The sequence below is a fragment of the Haliotis rufescens genome, unplaced genomic scaffold (assembly GCF_023055435.1).
Source record: "Haliotis rufescens isolate VD_foot unplaced genomic scaffold, xgHalRufe1.0.p SCAF_8, whole genome shotgun sequence".
NCBI classification, from domain to species: Eukaryota; Metazoa; Mollusca; class Gastropoda; order Lepetellida; family Haliotidae; genus Haliotis; species Haliotis rufescens.
In genome coordinates this window covers 42,893,888-42,913,236 of record NW_025964372.1, presented here as the reverse complement: position 1 = coordinate 42,913,236, position 19,349 = coordinate 42,893,888, and the positions used below count along the sequence as shown (strand labels likewise).

The 19,349-nt window shown below is 42.7% G+C and overlaps 1 protein-coding gene across 5 annotated transcripts in view; it reads left to right on the top strand.

Moving 5' to 3' along the window:
* The window catches only part of LOC124120240 (protein mesh-like), an 87,056-nt gene extending 70,983 nt beyond the window's left edge, over positions 1-16,073 (top strand). For all 5 annotated transcript variants that reach the window (XM_046483016.2, XM_046483015.2, XM_046483017.2 and 2 more), the window contains 11 exons: positions 50-322; positions 816-1,075; positions 1,483-1,626; positions 1,995-2,150; positions 3,231-3,374; positions 5,048-5,173; positions 6,099-6,344; positions 7,664-7,846; positions 8,321-8,465; positions 11,449-11,541; positions 12,361-16,073. In XM_046483016.2, the coding sequence (XP_046338972.2) occupies positions 50-322; positions 816-1,075; positions 1,483-1,626; positions 1,995-2,150; positions 3,231-3,374; positions 5,048-5,173; positions 6,099-6,344; positions 7,664-7,846; positions 8,321-8,465; positions 11,449-11,541; positions 12,361-12,445 (1,855 nt within the window). In that variant the 3' untranslated portion in view covers positions 12,446-16,073. The remainder of the gene's footprint in view (positions 1-49; positions 323-815; positions 1,076-1,482; positions 1,627-1,994; positions 2,151-3,230; positions 3,375-5,047; positions 5,174-6,098; positions 6,345-7,663; positions 7,847-8,320; positions 8,466-11,448; positions 11,542-12,360) is intronic.
* The last annotated feature ends 3,276 nt before the right edge of the window (positions 16,074-19,349 follow it).

Here is a 19,349-nt window from a genome sequence, read left to right as displayed (position 1 = left end):
CCTAACGTAGTGATCGAACCTGTTTATGTTAACCGAACCTCTTCCCCAGGTCTGCAATGGCCATATGGTCAGACGTGTTCCCAGCGAGATGGCCAAGTCCTTCAAAGTCTGCGGGGTGGTGCCGGGCGTGGATGGACAAGGAGGGGAGGGGACTGAACCTGACCCAGACAGAGCCCTGTCCGTGCACCAGGAATCAGGCCGACGGGGACACAGGGAGGTACCAGCCCGACCCCTTCTGCAACCAGCGCTCAAAGGACCCTATAGAACGTAGTTGTTTGTACAGAGGAGGGGCGACGGATTGTATCATGTCAAATTATCAGGGGTAAGTAATGATAATAATAATAATAATAATAATAATAATGTTGATACTACCACTACTACTACAACTGCTACTACTACTACTACTACTACTACTACAACTGTTGCTACTACTACTGCTGCTTCTACTACTACTACTACTACTAATGATGATGAACCGTCACATATCTGAGATATTTCTGAGTGTGGCGTTAAACAACAAATGAATAAACAAGCACAATAATAATGATGATAATAATGAGATGATGATGATTAAGGAGTTTTGCGAAAAGACGCTTTGTTTTCATCTTAATTTTGTAGTGCATTTCGAAACATCTTTTAGCGAACTTGTCGGGCTTATCAAGCAGTTTGCTTGTCATGCCGAGGGCGTGGTTTCAATTACATAATTATTTACAAACTGTGAAGCCCATTGATGTTGATATCGTTGGAATATTGACAAAGCGGCGTAAAATTCAACTCACTCTCACTGAATCTAAACCATGCATTGTATTTCACAGGTCTTCGGAAGGCAGCCAAGTATGTTGTTACAGTGCCGATGGCGAGTTGTTGAATGCTCAGGGGATGGAGGGCGGTGGCACACTAGGGCGATATCATTACAGATCTCAGAGCGACGACGCCGTCGCTTTTTTCTCGTATTTTGACCAAGATGTGCTTCCATACACCCACTGTTGCCAATATTCACAGACGCACTGTCGGGAGTTTCTAACTTACCATCGACCACCGGTTACCTGTGTGGGCTATTCACCACCCGCAGCTGGTAAGAATTTCGGGGTTTTATTGCAATATTGATATGATCAAAAAGATCAACATTAATAATTCAGTCCGAATTGTTGAAACGCTTGTTTCCTTTTTTGCGGAGATCCGGGAGTGAAAAGGCCCCAGTAATCTGCTCATGAGGACAATACTTTTGACGACAGAGATAACCGACTTATTAGAATCGTGAGAGCAGACTTATGATGCAAGTTTGTATATGCCACTTATAAAGCACATTATGATGACCTTGATGATAGTGATGGTGGTGGGGGTTGTGATGCTGATAATTAACAACAACAACAGCAACAACAACAACAACAGCAACAACAACAACAACAATAATAATGCGTGTAGTAATTTTAATAATTATGAAATATTTCAGAGGTATATATATTTATCTTCTCGTTTCAGCCCAGGCAGCTGGGGATCCCCATTTAGTAACGCTGGACGGGAAGGGGTATACATTCAATGGGGAGGGGGAGTTTGTGTTGTTGGAAGACGACAACAGCAGCGTTGTGGTTCAAGTCAGGACAGCCCAAGCCAGGGACACTAATGGTGAGCAGTCGATTGTCTCTGTGAATTTGAATAATTTCAATAAAGAAATCTATGGGACCGACAATGTGATATATTATTAGAAAAGGAATCTGATCTAGAAAGTACTGGAAAAAACGATGTGCCGATGACCAAAAAAGTTACTTGAATGTCCTGATAACAATATGTTGTTAAAAGATTGGTCGATAAAAAGCCCACCAGAATATTGAATGATCGGTCCCTGAAGGCACAACTCCAACAACGTGGAAAACACTTGGGTGTGTGTGGTTGTCATTCTCAATACATTAAGACCTATCTTGTAAGGCAACGTGTACCTGTATGTACCTCTCTTCTGAAACCATTTCGATGCCAATTTGCGTTCTGGTTTCTAGACGAACTGCAGAACGCGACGATGTTCACGGCAGCGGCAGTGGCGATACGGAACGTCACTGACATATTGGAGGTTCGTCTCGACAAGGATGACATTGTCCAGTTCCTGGTCAATGGAAAAGAACGTGACCTCACTTCATCTACCTCAGAATTTAACGGTCAGTTTTAGATGTTCAATATGCTTTTCTAGACCCAACATATTGCATTGCATTGGACTATGGATAAAACAGAACGCTGGGTTCGAGTCGTGTTTGTATCTCTTCCAAACCACAAACAATCTACATCACTCACGTCATCGTCAATACTTCATATCCCGCTCCGTGCACGAATTTTGAGCGAACTGAAAAATTGATGCAGTTTGTTGAGGTCAGGGTTTTTGCACACGCCACGTTCCTCCGCCGCGCATGAATACATACGGGCATTTACAGTGTATTTTCTGCTCTGACCAATGAGCGCTCGTTTTACATCACACAAGCTCATCGTATCCCAATTGCGTAGATCGATACACATGATATCAATCACTGGATTGTCTGGTCCAGAATCGATTATTTACAGACAGCCGCCATATAGCTGGAATATTGCTGAGTGCGGCGTTAAACAACAAACAAACAAACAAACACATATCACACAAACGGCAATGTTTCTTGTGCAACATGTGCGCCGACTTGCGCAACGCCGTGCGCCACGCTGCCTCAATATCCGGCAATGGTAGATTTATGCGCGGCCATATTTCATTGCTTGACTTAAAATAGACACACACCTCGCTGTTATCCGTATATCATCTACTGTGTGTATTCACGGGTGATGGAGGAACAAAGGAACGCAGGGTATGCCCTCCCATGACGTACTGACGTTTCACGCGTGTATGTTTCAGTTTTAAAGTTTTTCACCTTCAGAATAGACGAATCATTGCCGATGCCACGTTCCATTTTAACCCTCGTTATGTGTCATAAGAAAAGAATATCTAATGTAATTTGTAACATGCAATTGTTTTATTTGTTTGGCATATGGAGAGTGGACTTAATATCTTAGACTGACATCTAGTCTCTGAAATGAACATATCGTACAGAAAAAACAGTTGTTCAATTATCTTAATAAAAATATAATAAAAGGGAGACCAGAGACTCTCTTCATTTAAGAATTGCAAAACATTATAGACTTGCATGGGCTGTATTTGATATATATTTGTATCAGGGTCTGTAAGACATACTATTAATTTCTGTATGTACATTTTTCAGGACTTACAGTGTATCGTAACAAAACAAGCAACATCACGGCGGAGGTGACGGTGGTCATCAACCCCGCCGGGGTGTCGGTACTGATGCAGGCGACAGACAAACTCTTAAACATTATGGTGATGGTGGGATCACCGCAACTTAAAGGTAGTCTGTCATCATTCATTTACTGGTTTCTTAAGCCATGAATATATTTTTTCATCAGAAGCATTATTTTTCAAAGTAAATGACCGCCGCCATGGTCTTTTGGTAGAGAGATCCCGGAGAGCGGAAGGTCCGCGGTTCGATCCCTGGCCGCGTCATACCAAAAGATGTTGAAAGATGGTACTTGTTGTTACCCTGCCTGGCGCTCGTCATTTAGGGGCTAAAACAAGGACTGGTTGGTTTGTTTTTTAACGCCGTACCCAGCAATATTCCAGCTATATGACATCGGTCAAACATGGACTGGTCGGCTCGGAGTCAGCATACTGTGTCTGAGTAGGGTATTCGTGTTAAACTGCGGCATGGTATCTCAGTGGGCTAGCACTATAAAGTCGGCATTAGTACGGACTAGTTCACACACACACACACACACACACACACACACACACACACACACACACACACACACACACACACACACACAGAGAAAAAGAGAGAGAGGCGTGCGCACACACACAGACAGACAGACACAGACAGACAGACAGACAGGCACACACGTGTGCAGCCACTTCGCTGCATTAGTGCAATTATCTTAGACACGACGTTAAACCCCATTTCACCTCACCTCACCTCACCTCAAAGTAACTTTACTTTGCATTCATTTGTTCCTCTCAGTGAGCGAACACTAATTTCAAACGCCATTGCATTCGTGACCACTCGTGTCATTCCGGGACAAACCGAATGACTTACATGTTACAAAAAGGAGACGAATGACTCGCAGGTAAACATGGCGCCAAGGGAAAGATAACTCTTGTATTAAATGCCGGTCAATTTTGACATAACAGGAACTGATATCCAAACCGGATTTTCTGCTACCGGACAAAACAAACCGATGTTGCGTACCTTGTTTTAAGTGAACGACTTTTGAGATATATGTGTCACTACCTTGGACAGGGGTCACCTGGCAAAACCTGATCTCACGGCATGACACTTGGTATATTAATAACTCTTCTGAACTCTCTTTGTTGGTTCTTTGGAGAAGAACTTTTAGACTGATTCATTAGTTTGTTCAGATCATCCCAGTTGGGATTCCGGGTTAGAATCGATCCCCTATGCATGTCATACGAGGCGACTTAGTGGATCGGGTGGTCTGGCTCTTTGATTTGGTTGATTGCGCGTCGTCTTGCCCTGCAGGCGTGGGTTGTTGCTCATGATATCGATCACTTGTTTGTGTGATTTCGAGTATTTATGGGCCCTTGTTTTAAAGCTGGAATATTGATTGCGAGAGCGGTGTTAAAATATAAACAAATCACCTGATTAAAATAGCTATGATCTGTTCAGTTAAATGTTAAAATTTAAGTTGACATGCGTTAATTAAGTCAGAAAGCCTGACCACTCAATCCCGTTAGTCGCTTCTTATAACAAGCATGGGTTGCTGAAGACCATTTCTAACCCGGGTCTGCCCAATTCGGTCGCCTATTACGACAGCAGTTGGGTGCTGGGGATATATTCTACCCTGGGACCTCAGAGGGTACTGACTTATGAAAAAACAACACGATTCTCACCAAGTGATGCGGGATGCAAAGAAATGCTTTCAGCGTTATGCGTTTACAGTGACATTCATTTGCTTGACAGTGTTCAGGGTTTGTAATTAACCATGATCATATATGTCCTTACAGGAAGATTACGGGGGTTGCTAGGCAACTACAATGGTAACCAGAGTGATGATTTTGTGTCCCGCAACGGAACAGTACTGCCGCAAAATGCCTCAATGGGGGAGATCCACTACGACTTCGGGTTGACGTGTAAGTGCATGGCATGCTTGTGTTATAACACTGTGTAGTGCTCTAATTGACATACCTGATGTGGCTGTGGGGTTACCCTGTAGATTAAGCGTTTGCTCGCCCCGCCGAAGGTCCGGGTTTGATTCCCAACGTTAGTACAATGTGTGAAGCCCATTTCTGGTGTCCCCCGCCGTGATGTTGCTGAAATATTTCTAAAAGCGGCGTAAAACCATACTCACCCACTGACGATTTCTGGTTCCCTGAAACAGTGGCTAAAATCCCCTTTGCGTATGGGTAAATGTCTCATTGTGGGTGTCCATTATATTAAAGAAAGTTTTTGTGCGTATTAAATGATAAGTTAAATAATGATCCACGGGAGAATCATAATCTTGTAACACAGCTTTACTCTACAGTCATGCTTGAAAAGAATACAAAACTGAAGGATTGTAACGAAATTACACAATGATCAGTTTTGTTATGGTTTTCTATAAAATAAATGTTTGGGATATATTTTCAAATTTTAAAACTGTAATAGTCCAATACATTCAAAAGCATGTAGACGTGGTTTTCACTGTTCTGGGTTCATCGTGTGACAGATTGTGCTATTATACTCAACAATGGACCCGATGTTTCGCAAAACAATTATAGTGACTTCATTCTAAAACAGGACTTGCAGAATAATTTCCAAGCATTTTGCAAATGTTCAAGCCCGGAATTCGTATGATGCTACCGCGGATCATAGGCATTCCGCATTCCCTACGATTATGTTTCTAAGTTTGTTAGCACCATACCCTTGCTCGTGGATTTCACCAAAGATCTGCATCACTTCAGGCTTTGCTCGCATTTTGAGTTGATACGCCCTGAATATATCTAGAACACTGTTCAAAGCAGCGTTAAACCCAACTCATTGCTCACTGTTTTGAATGATTTCTTATTTCTTTTGCAGGGTCTGTTATGGATGATGAAACTATTTTAACGCCATTGCTTCGGCAAGATGACCCTGGCGAATCGCTGAAGCCTGTGTTTATAGACAGCATAGACAAAGAGAACTTGCGCAATGGGACAGAGGAAGTGTGTGGTAGCAATGAACAATGCAGATTTGACTATCAGGTGACAGGGGACGCCGATATTGCCATGAGCACGAAAGCGTTTAGTCAAAGATTCGAGGATAGAAGGAATAGCATCAAACCAGGTACGTAGTTCTCTTTGACATGAAGTCGTACGGGTGTCATCTAAACCTTACTGGCACTTGTCTCAATCATTTGCTGAGGTTGGTTGGTTGGTTTCTTATTTAACGCCGCACTCAGCAATATTCCAGCTATATGACGGCGCTCTGTAATTAATCGAGTCTGGACCAGACAATCCAGTGATTAATATCATGAGCATCGTTCCACGCAATTGGGATCGATGACATGTATAAACCAAGTCAGCGAGCCTGACCATCCGATCCTGTTAGTCGCCTTTTACGACATGCATAGTCGCCTTTTACGGCAAGCATGGATTGCTGAAGACCTATTCTACTCCGGATCTTCACGGGTCTATTGGCTAAGGAGCGACACTGACATTGTATACAAAATAACATGTTTGAATTTCGGTACGTGGCTATTGTCTCTGTCATAACTTCCTGGGATTTCATTTTATAAGATGTATTTCTTGGTGTGTTGTTGGCGTGAAATTCAGCAATATTCCAGCTGTGTATGGTCTATGTGCCTGCATCAACAAGGCCGATCAAGGCCACGATTTCTGATGTCAACTGCCAGTTGTCCGCATCCTCCAGATATGTCACCTCTCCTCGAAGCAAGGAGTGAGTGAGTGAGTATGGTTTTACGCCGCTTTTAGCAATATTCCAGCAATATCACGGCGGGGGACACCAGAAATGGGCTTCACACATTGTACCCGGGAATCGAACCCGGGTCTTCGGCGTGACGAGCGAACGCTTTAACCACTAGACTAACCGCCCGCCTCGTAAATGGTGGCGCTACGATCGAGCCCAGAAATTCCAGCCTAGTTTTACAGTCTGTTAACTCGCTTGTCCTACCCATCAGTGTGTATACGTGCAGCGGCCATAAAGTTTCCGAGTCCCGTGATGGGATTCGAACCACGGACCTTCTGATCAGAGGTCGGACGCCTTGTCCAATTGACCAAAGAGGTTACCCCGTCAGAAAGCTGACAATATAAGTCATCTGTGGGATTACTCCACGCCCTGCTACATACTCCCCCGTCATCAGAAGGCATGTCCCGGGCCGCAAAGTAAGGTACTGAGGCTTTTCCAGTTCAAATGTAATATCAACGTGCTCAGCCCCACATTTGGCGCAAATGTAGCGGCCACAAAAGTCCCGTGATGGGATTCGAACCACGGACCTTCTGACCGAGGTCGGATGGCTTGTCCACATGACCAAAGAGGTTAACCCCGTCAGCAAGCTGACAAGGTAAGGATGTCATCTGTGGGATGACTCCACGCCCTGCTACATACGTCAAATGCATTAACTACATGTATGTCCTTTGTTCCAGTGGTGAGGTGCAGTTACCTGGATACGGTCGCCAACGGCAACCGGACCGTGTCTGGCTACACGGAAGGCTCGACGGCCAACTTTGTGTGTGATTCAGGGTACCAACTAAAGTTTGGTGACGCACAATTGGTATGCCAGGCAAACAGCAAATGGAGTGGGACAGCGCCAGCTTGTGTTGAGGAAGGTCAGTTTAACCTATGTGTGTCAACACTGAAATACAAAATTACACAAACACGTTAACACTATAAACTGAAACATCTTGGTAAGGGTATAGGTCAAAACTAACAAGTACAATTAACGGAAATCACTACAGTCAAACATTGGTATCTCGAACTCTCTTGAACTCGAACTTCATGAAGGGTCACATCGTATATGGCAATGTAACATGGTCCTTTATCATCCAATATTCTAATATCGACTGTCCGCTTGTCTCGAATTTCGGATACCTCGATCTATTAATGACATTGTCCCGACTTCGAGTTTAAACAGTGTCTCTTCATAGGGTAGTTATTTACATACATAAAATCAGGAAAATTAAGAAATTGAAAGTGACTTCTTCGTTTTTTAACTGATCATCCTGATTTATTTATGTTAGCACAAGCCATACTTAGTGGCGTTTTTTGGAGACTGTTTGGTAACCAATGGCTCTTTGTTACAGTGAAGGTCCCCAGCACGGTGTCGCCAACCACGCTGATCTACATTGGTGCAGGGACCGCTGGCGGTGTCGTCGTCATTATCCTAGTTGTAGTTGTGTGTGTGTGTACATGTCGGTCCACAAGGAAGAAGAGGTCCTCTGAGGAGGGGTAAGGATCCATGTGCTGGACCCTGTCTAGACCTTCATCATTTATCGTTAAGGAATCGAGCTTGCCCATCGCGACTGCTTGTCGAATAGGCTTCATCGACCCATACTTGCCTTAAGAGGCGACTATGCTTGTCATAAGAGGCGACTAGTGGGATCGAGTGGTCAGGCTTGCTGACTTGGTTGATGCATGTCATCGTATCCCAATTCATGATGCTCATGATGTCAATCGCTGGATTGTCTGGTACAGACTCGATTATTTACAGACCGCCGTCATATAGCTGGAATATTGCTGAGTGCGTCGTTAAACAACTAACAAATAAACAAAAAAAACAAACAAACAAAATGTCAGGCATACGGTGAAACTCGTGTAACATGTCTGGGCCCCCGTTTCATAAAGTTGTCTTAGGTGATCGTTAATCCCATACTTTAACATAGGCTTACGACAGTCTTAGCGCTAAGACCGCTTTGTGGAACAAGGCCCAGTTCAGCTGACTTTACATGAAAGACTCGAAGCAGCAATTTTGAGTCAGTGGATGGGTAGATTTGATTGATTGATTAACTGCTGAGGCGATTAAGGACGAATAGATGGATAGACTGATGAATGAATTAAATGATGGTTGGATTAACGAGCAGATTTATTGTTTCGTATATTGATTGACTGCTTGCTTGATTGATTGCGGAATTGATTGGTGGATGAGTGGAAGTCTAGACAGGGGAATTTGAAATGGATGGTGGATGGATGGATGGATGGATCGATGGATGAGTGAGTGGATGAATGTAAGCATTCGTTGACCCACTGATAAAACGTGATGTGTTATGAAAACATAATCTGCCGAAACCAAGAAGAAATACAACTGAACTTAAATATTACAACCTTGAACAACACTTATTATGTAATTCCATCCTTCCATCATAGCCAACATAGTCTCACCGTTCAATTCGGACATTTTCTAAAAAAAGGTAAGGGCGCAGATATTTCCCCCCACATATTTCATAAACTGATTCTAATGATTCCTTAGCATCAGCACCGTCGTCGTCTCTGGTTCGCTGTGCAAATGTTAAACAAATTAGTAGGGTAAATATCACTGAATCGTCTACCGCTAATTCCGGCCACACCCAGTATGGCGCCTGACCTTACCGTAAGCATTCATTCATTATCGTACCGACCTTCTATCTTTCCCACGATCTTTCCATCCACCCATACGACCTGGAGGCGCGCGTACAACTGCTTTGTTTTATCTACCAGCGTGCCATGCTGTTACAGTACTTTATTCTCGATGGTTCAATAGTAACAATGTTGTAGGTTCCTGCTGATATTGTTTTCGGGTTTACTAGATGGGACGTAGTTATTGTAGATTGTGGTGGTAGAGATTTGAATGTGAACTGAGAATGTCGAGAATGGGTGATGAGAATATGGTGTGTGTGGATATGGATGTGAATTTTGGTTTAGATGTGGTTGTGGTTGTGGGTGTGTGGGATATAGATGTGGATGTGATTGTGGGTGTTGGTGTGGATGTTGTTGTGGGTGTGTGGGATATAGATGTGGATGTGATTGTGGGTTTGGATGTGGGTGTGGGTGTGTGGGATATAGATGTGGATGTGATTGTGGGTTAAATGTGGTTGTGGGTGTGGGTGTGGGGGATATAGATGTGGATGTGATTGTGGGTTTAGATGTGGTTGTGGTTGTGGGTGTGTAGGATATAGATGTGGATGTGATTGTGGGTTTAGATGTGGGTGTGGGTGTGGGTGTGTGGGATATGGATGTGGATGTGATTGTGGGTTTAGATGTGGTTGTTGGTGTGGGTGTGTGGGATATAGATGTGGATGTGATTGTGGGTTTTGGTGTGGATGTTGTTGTGGGTTTAGGTGTGGTTGTGGGTGTATAAGAGAAATGGTTGTTGATGTGAGTGTGTGTGTGTGGACGTGATTGTGGATGTGGATGTGGATGTGGATATAGATGTGGATGTGGATGTGTACGTGGATGTGGATGTGGATATGGATGTGGAATAAATGTTGCTATTCTACTTAGCTGACATAAATATAACAGTTAAAAAAATAACAAGCTGAACAAATTACCTATCACAATCAGCCCGTCATTTTTTACTAATCTCCCATGACACTTAAACAACATTTAAAAAATCTTGATACCCAAATTATGCTATTGACATCCGTAGCAGGAGGTCCACTTGTGCAATATAAACTGTTGCCCTTACACCATGCCTGTCGTAGCGTGTGCGTTTGCACTGCAATTACCGCACCAATCAGCGGGTTAACGTGTGTCTGCTGTGGAAATGCCACCAGCAACCGCAACAGGGATAAACTGATGATGTTGTTAAACACTTCCACTGAGTCCGACTTAAGTTTCCCATGTAATGCTCATTACATTATCTACCATCAACCGTCATTAGTCCTTATTCATTAGCGGTTGGTAGCTCGGTGGTTAAAGCTGTCGTCACGACGCTGGAATATTACTAACAGCGGCGTAAAACCAAACTGACTCACTCACTATCAATAAACCTCGCCATTACCGTCAGGTTTCTTGCATCAAGACATATGGGTTAGCTCAGTGGTAATTTCGTTTGCGACACACATAACTAACTAGTGAGTGAGTGCGTATGGTTTTACGCCGCTTTAAGCAATATTCCAGCAATATCACGGTGGGGGTCACCAGAAATGGGCTTCACACATTGTACCCATGTCGGGAATCGAACCCGGGTCTTCGGCGTGACGAGCGAACGCTTTAACCACTAGGCTACCCGACCGCCCCACACATAACTAAAAGAGAGCAGGCAATATTATCGTTCAGGGGACGAACATCAAACCCTCTGGTATGGCAAGTGGTGGTTCGATTCCAGCTGTAGCCAAAATGTAATAATATATTTGCTGGTGTGTACAGGCAGGGTGTGGTTGTTAGTCACAGTTAGTGAAATGCTTCTTAACTTTTTTCATCCTGAAAATTAATGTCTTGTTTTCATTTTTTTCAGATCGGCAAAAGAAGATGTAGAACTTCCCCATATTTTCCCTCCCTCACCTCACATTCCAACAACAGTTTTTGCAAATGAATACTTTTTGCAAAGGTTGGTACTTCTTGATTTAATTATGTGTCAGTACATTTACATGGCTGCCAAGTTGAGCTGGCACAGATTTCCAGGCTAGTTTAACCACAGACTGTCGTGATCTTAATATTACAGTCTAGTAGATTATTTTTAGACCGCCGTCGTATAGCTGGAATATTGCTGAGTGCGGCATTAAACAAGCACACAAAGAAATCCTTTACAGATTTTACCTTTGCACAATTAAAGTGTCTCTGTGTATTCCTGTTCGGTTTGCACAAGTAGGTAGAGTTTTGTGTTTAATTGTTTTACGCCGCACTCAGCAATATTCTAGCTATATCCCAATTGCGTGGATCGGTGCTCATGATGTCAATCACTGGATTGTCTGGTCCAGATTCGCTTGTTTACAGACCGCTGTCATATTGCTGAGTGCGGCGTTAAACAACAAACAAACAGACAAATCTTATGCTTACTGCATGTGTGAAATCCTTTACAAGCTAGGGGGCACGGGTGGCTCAGTCGTCTAAGGCGCCGCGATTCGCTGGGCAGAGTTGCGTCCCTTGGGCACGCCAGAAACCTATGATTGTTGGTTCGAATCCCGGTTCGCCCCGATTATGTTTCTAGGTTTGTCAGCACCATACCCGTGCTCGTGGGTTTCACCGAAGTGGTAAACGTCTGAGACCTGTATCACTTCGGGCTTTCCTCCCACATTAAGCTGACACGCCGTGATATAACTGGAATACTGTTAAAAGCGGCGTTAAACCCAACTCACTCACTCACTTTACAAGTTAATGTAACATTTACTTTTGCACAATATAAGTGACTCTGTGTATTTATTTTCAGTTTGCACAAGTTAGCCGACAGTGGCTCCTTCAAGATCCCGCGACCGACCTATGTTGATCCTACAATATATGAAGAATATTTCTAGTCGGACAGTAGAGGCTTCGTTACCATCACCCACGAGCACCTAGTGACCCCAAGCGTGACCTTGGCAGCATAAGTGTGGACACTGAACACGTGCTGAACACGTTGCAAACAGACACTGATAGTGCATCCAGTGTGATGAAAGGACAGTCAACAATGAATGAGTGTATCATAAACAAAGGATTGAAAACAAAGGCTGTACATATGTGAATTTCTCAACTTTCCTGTATATAAGAGTACGATTTTCTAGTCATAATGCAACCAGTGCTTTCTTAGATATTGCAGTGTGATTGGATCAAACTCACGTGAAGGCTGCACGTGACCGGTGCTGATTGAGGTCAAGGCTGTGCCATGACCTTGGTCACCGTATGCTCTCATTCGTCTTTCCCGTTTTAATATTCATTCACTGACCTTGACCTGAAGGAAACACTACTTTGTGAATGGAGAACTGGTGTAAAATAATTGTGTAATTGTTTGTGTAGAATGATAAAAAATGTGGTGTGCGTTGTCAACATAGTGTGGAAACTCCTTGTGTGCGTGTATGCTTTGTAAGGCCCCAAGGCATACAATTATCTTGCAATAAATCAGTAATATGGCACGTACGTTGCGGACCCACAGGAATCACAAACAGAAGGACTTTCTGCAGAGATGACACAGGGAGGACGTTAATATAAACGCAAATGACAGAGAATAACCAGTCTCGATTATCCACCGAAACAGATTCCATTGGGCATTATAGATGAAATAGCAGTGAAGATTATGTGAATGGATCGCTGAAAGTCAGTGACGACATCGGGTGTTTTCGAAAAGTGAAAACGAAAACTAAAACGAAAGTAAACTGTGTGTTATAAACATGTTCATAAATCCTATGGGCATCTTTTTGTGTCGTTGGTTACCTGAATGTTTCTTCAACTAAGTCTGAGATATAATATTTGCACATTGGTCAATTTAGTTATGGTTTATATAATCCTGGAGCATAGATTTCACTCTTTAAGCAAACATGTTCACAGTTGGTACTATGGAACTCCCAAGAATATGTGCTATAGTAAGGAAATTATGTACGAAAATAATCATCTGCACCTGTAGAAACACGATTTCTGTATGTAATGATCAATATTTGTGGATTACATGTACCATTATGTTCATAGGACAGTTGGATTCATAATATATTATAGTTAGCTACGTCATAAACTATCAAATGTAACTGAAGTGCCCAAGTGGTTAAATCAACCACTATATATAACACGTCAACGCCAGAGAAATCTGTCTGGACTAGCTGCCGAAACAGATTCCATTTGGCGTTAGAGCAAATTGCGGTGAAAAGTTTATGAAGAGTCACTGAAAATCATTGATAACCCCAGGTGTTCATGAAATGCATGAAACGTTTGGTTTGGCTACGTTTTGCCAATCCAACAAATTCCACTTCCCTTAAGACATTTACAGGCAGTTACAAGCAGTTACAGGCAGTTACAAGCGGTTACAGGCAGTTACAAGCGGTTACAGGCAGTAACAAGCAGTTACCGGCTATGGTCCTTTGTCTGCAACAAGATTGTATTGCTGGTATCCCGTGATATACCTCATTATGTTCCCAAAGACAAATGTACATAGATCGATTCCTTAAGTTTGTACTCCTCAATGTATCATATTACTGTAACATTAAGAAACAGACCTATAGTGATGTTTAGACACTTTTAGATTTCAAGGTTTAGAATTGTTACAGATTTTGTTTTTTAACAGCAACAATATGATATTTCTGTGGTTAGTATCTCAGCTGTTACTTCTATTCCAGAAAACATCAAATTCAGAATATTTAGTAACTTAATACAGGTTTTAATCATTCTGAAGATCCCATCGACATCCAATTTTTGTACATCGTCATATGCCATATAATTGTTATTATCACAGCCATTTCAGCATTTATTTTCTTCATAGTTTCATCTCAACATCAAAATCATGTATCGTTTTATACCTTGGCACTGCATCTCAGTCTCGCAATATCAATACAGTGAAACTATCAGGATAATGGTTACTTATTGTAGATGCATATTTGTATCTCATTAACTGGAAATATTTACTTTATAGAGAAATTAATTTTACATAATTCTTCTTTTGGAATCGCCAACATGACGCTGCAAGTTAGGAAGTGGTGGTAAATGTGACTTAGTGTCTTCAGGGAGTGTTCCATAGCCATAATATTGAGACGTGTTTACATAATTGGTATCATGTGCAATATCTGAGACCAAAGACGGGGAAAATAACTTTTTTTGCTCATGGACAGATAAGTCGTACACGTAGGAATAAGACGTCATATTCATCAAGCTGATGTCGTACCATGAAAATTTTGTTTCTCACCCGAGTTATTTTCAAAAAGAACCACGCTTTTCCCTTTTACTCAGTAGGGAGGAACTACTCGGGCCGCCATGGAGGCACACCCGACTCGTATACAGCCGAGTGGCCGCGAATCAATTTAGTAAGGAAGATAACTCTTACTTTTAAAGTCCGGACAACCTTCTTATTCATGAAACCGTTATTTACCGGGCAGATCCGAACTTTATTGTTCGTTCAGAAGAACCCTTCACATGATAAACTTGTTTCATACTATTCATGGCCTAAGTGGGTATACCCAATTTGAATCATTCTTACCTGTTTGCTCATTGTTTTGTAAATGGCATAATGAATCATTCTGCTTCTCTCGCACTGATAAACATTGTAAAATAATTTTTAGAGATAACTGCAAATGAGTCTTATAACCGAGGGAGACTTATGGTTATATTTAAATTTCGTTGCACATTATGCTTTGCAGGAATCATTTGTTTTTTGACAAAGTGGGTGAAAACTTTGTCATTCTTTGTAGTAATGTTGCCTCGGAAATCTTTGTGTGTCAGTTTCTTAACCGCATCTTGCTTTCATCTCGTCATAATAGACATGAAACCAGAACTGGATGATGTAAATCTCAATAAGGGCTCTTAACCACTTATCAGTTAGGCCCCAAATGAGTATATGTAAAGCAAATTTTGATTTTATTTTGTTGTACGAATCGTCAGTGATTTGTATGGCTTGAAAGTCACAGTGAATGGAAGATGTATGCTAACAGGAGTTGTGTCCCTTTGCACATGGATGATCCGTTTCCATACCTGTCACGTGCTCTAGGCACATCGTGAGTGCTGGCGTCATTTCTATTTATAGAACACTTCACGTGTTCACTATTGAATTCAGAACCTTTCTGTCGGAATAGGTCCTATTGAATCTTGAATGCGAGGAGTGATTCCAGTAGATGAACTACTCAAACAGAGTTAAGGACTCCCGATTCTTTCCTATTACCATAGTTAATCCATCATGCCTTGACAGGTTAACTTTAGTAATATAACAGAATCGGGGGGTCCTTAGCATTTTTTGAGTGATATATGTTAAGGTAATCCGGAATCACGTCGCACATTTAATATTTTATACAAGTCGACAGAAACGTTCCAAATGAAAAAAAAATGTGCCTCCATTTTACCTTGTTGTCTTAGAATACGAAGAGCCGTCTGTGTGTGCCTTATCGTCAACAGAGGTGACTGGCAAACTGGCTTATTTATTGATTGTGTACATAGTATGCTCGACTGAATTTGAAATAAAATATGAAACATTAACGTATCCTTTGTTTGTGTTCCTACCTTAGTAAGTTATGTCTGTCGCGATCATGGGTTCGAATCCCAGATCGCTTTGATTATATTCTAGGTTTGTCAGCATCATTCCTGTCTTCGGAGTTTGATTTCGGGCTTTCCTCGCACAATAAGCTGACACGCCGTGATATAACTGTAGTATTTGTAAAAGCGACTACCTCGTGAAGATCCGGGTTAGAATAGGTCTTCAGCAGCCCGTGCTTGCCGTAGCAGGCGACTATGTTTGTCGCAAGAGGCGACTAACGGGATCGGGTGGTCAGGCTCGCTGACTAAGTTGATGCATGTCATCGTTTCCCAATTGCCTGGATCGATGCTCATGATGCCAAACACTGGATTGTCTGGTCCAGACTCGATTATTTACAAACCGCCATCGTATAGCGGGAATATTGCTGAGTGCGGAGTTAAACAACAAAGAAGCTAAAGAAACAAACAAATCAAAGCGGCTTTAAAACAAACTCACTAATTCACCTTAATCAAGACTTCCATTGAAAGTGGCCTAACACTACCGGAGGCAAGATGGAAGCACTTGTGATGGGTGCAAATGAACAAGGGTCGTGATGTAGCTCAGTGGTTAAAGCGTTAGCTCGTCACGCCGAAGGTCCAAGTTCGATTTTTCACATTGGTACATATGTGAAACCCATATTGGGTGTCTCCCGACATGACCTTGCTGGGCTATTGCTAAAAGCGCCGTAGGACCACTAACTCAATCGCTGATGGGCATCTAGGAAGGAAGACGAGTGCCTTACATTATAGAACATGGGGCCATATCACAGCGCGATCACAGTGCTGGAGACCTTACATTATAGAACATGGGACCCGTGTCACAGAGAGATCACCGTTAGTGCCTTTCATCATAGAATATGGGACCCGTGTCACATTGCGATCACAGTGCTGGCGACCTTACATTATAGAACATAGGACCCGTGTGACAGAGCGATCACCGTTAGTGCCTTACATTATAGAACATAGGACCCGTGTGACAGAGCGATCACCGTTAGTGCCATACATTATAGAACATGGGACCCGTGTGACAGAGCGATCACCGTTAGTGCCTCACATTATAGAATACAGGACCCGTGTGACAGAGCGATAAACGTTAGTGCCTCACATTATAGAACATTGGACCCGTGTCACAGGGCTATCACCGTTAGTGCCTCACATTATAGAACATTGGACCCGTGTCACGGAGCTATCACCGTTAGTGCCATACATTATAGAACATAGGACCCGTGTGACAGAGCGATCACCGTTAGTGCCATACATTATAGAACATGGGACCCGTGTGACAGAGCGATCACAGTGCTGGCGACCTTACATTATAGAACATGGGACCCTTGTCACAGAGCGATCACCGTCAGTGCCTCACATTATAGAACATTGGACCCGTGTCACAGAGCGATCACAGTGCTGGCGACTTTACATTATAGAACATAGGACCCGTGTCACAGAGCTATCACCGTTAGTGCCTCACATTATAGAACATTGGACCCGTGTCACAGAGCTATCACCGTTAGTGCCTCACATTATAGAACATGGGACCCGTGTCACAGAGCGATCACAGTGCTGGCGACCTTACATTATAGAACATTGGACCCGTGTCACAGAGCGATCATAATGCGGCTACCTCGGGAACCAACCATTCAATATGTTGGGGGGAAGACTTGGGATTTTTTACGGCGAGTAGATCTGTTTTTTTAGCTACAGTTGAACCAATTTAATTTTACACAAAATTTCCCAGCCGCAGATTACTTTTTACAAACTGTTGCAGGAATGAGTGATGGTTTGATAGACATGATCAAATTTAACAACAGCTCTTTCAAGTTTCAATTTCATAAAAAACACGGTATACGTTTTTCTCCCCTCAGTTCAGTAATATGACGCTCAGTCATTCGCCGGTCGGTCATCACCATGAAGTGGCTTCTCTGGATCTTTCGGTGTTGCTGACGTCACAGGCCTTTCAGGACGGGATATCTTCTTTAAGGCTCTCCCTGCCATGCTTAAACTCTGCTGACCACCTCTTGACAGTCAGTACCTCCCTCGTGTTGTACTCATATCTCAAGGGGCGGTGGGTTAGCCTAGAGGTTAAAGCGTTCCCTCTTCACGTCGATTCCCCACATGGGTACAATGTGTGATTTCTGGTGTACCGTGCTGGAATATTGCTAAAAGCGTTGTAAAACCATACTTTCTCATATCTTCATGCATTCTGTAAGTACTTGATCACTGCACAGTCCTCAAGTTTGTCCATTTAGCAAAGGGCATAAACCTCTGCCTACGTCACTGACTCTTCGCAGCATAACAATTTGCTAAGATGACATTAGTTTTTGTGGATATACCTCTATGAAATTATGTAATGTCCAAACGACCGGTGAAGATCTGGGGTAGAATAGGTCTTCAGCAACCCATGCTTGCAGGAAAAGGCGACTGAGCTTGTCGTGAGAGGCGTGACTTGGTTGATGCATGTCATTGTATCCCAATTGCGTGGATCGATGCTCATGATGTCAGTCACTGGGTTGTCTGGTACAGACTCGAATATTTACAGATCGCCGTCATATAGCTGGAATATTGCTGAGTGCGGCGTTAAACAACAAAGAAAGTATGAAACAAACACAACCAAACATTTCACTGTTACGCACTTCCTTTGTTTATGAGGTTCGGTACTTATCAATGAATCTCCTATGTAAAATTCAAATACATGTCTTGAACCCAGTGCACATTTGTGGAAGTGAGTTGTATATTCTGTAGTGCACATTGAGACATTTACTGATGGGACGACCTTAAGCCCCCTTTTGGCGCACACACTTTAGCGTCTGTGTGCACGTGACGTTCATGGATTATGTGAAATTTCATTGTGATTAGAATGCAACGCCACGGTATTGTTAATGTACACTTCAGCAATAGCTTCTTTCAGACCATTCGTTCCCTTAGCTTCTGTCGGTAGTATATATATATATATTTACTTAGTTCAAAGGCTCACAAGACAAAACAAAGAAGCTTTTAATCCCCCGTGGGGATTCCGGGTTCGAATTTGTCCCCAGCAACCCATGCTGGTCGTAAGAGGCGACAGATCTGATGATCAGGCTCGTATCCCAACAGTGTGGATCGTTGTTCATAATATCAATCACTTGATGGTCTGGCTGTAATATTGCTAAGTTCGGCGTTAAACAACACAACAATCTATGGAAAAGTCTCGGGGTGAATGCAATATAATTCTGACTATAAATAACTTAAGCATTTTAAATTTAA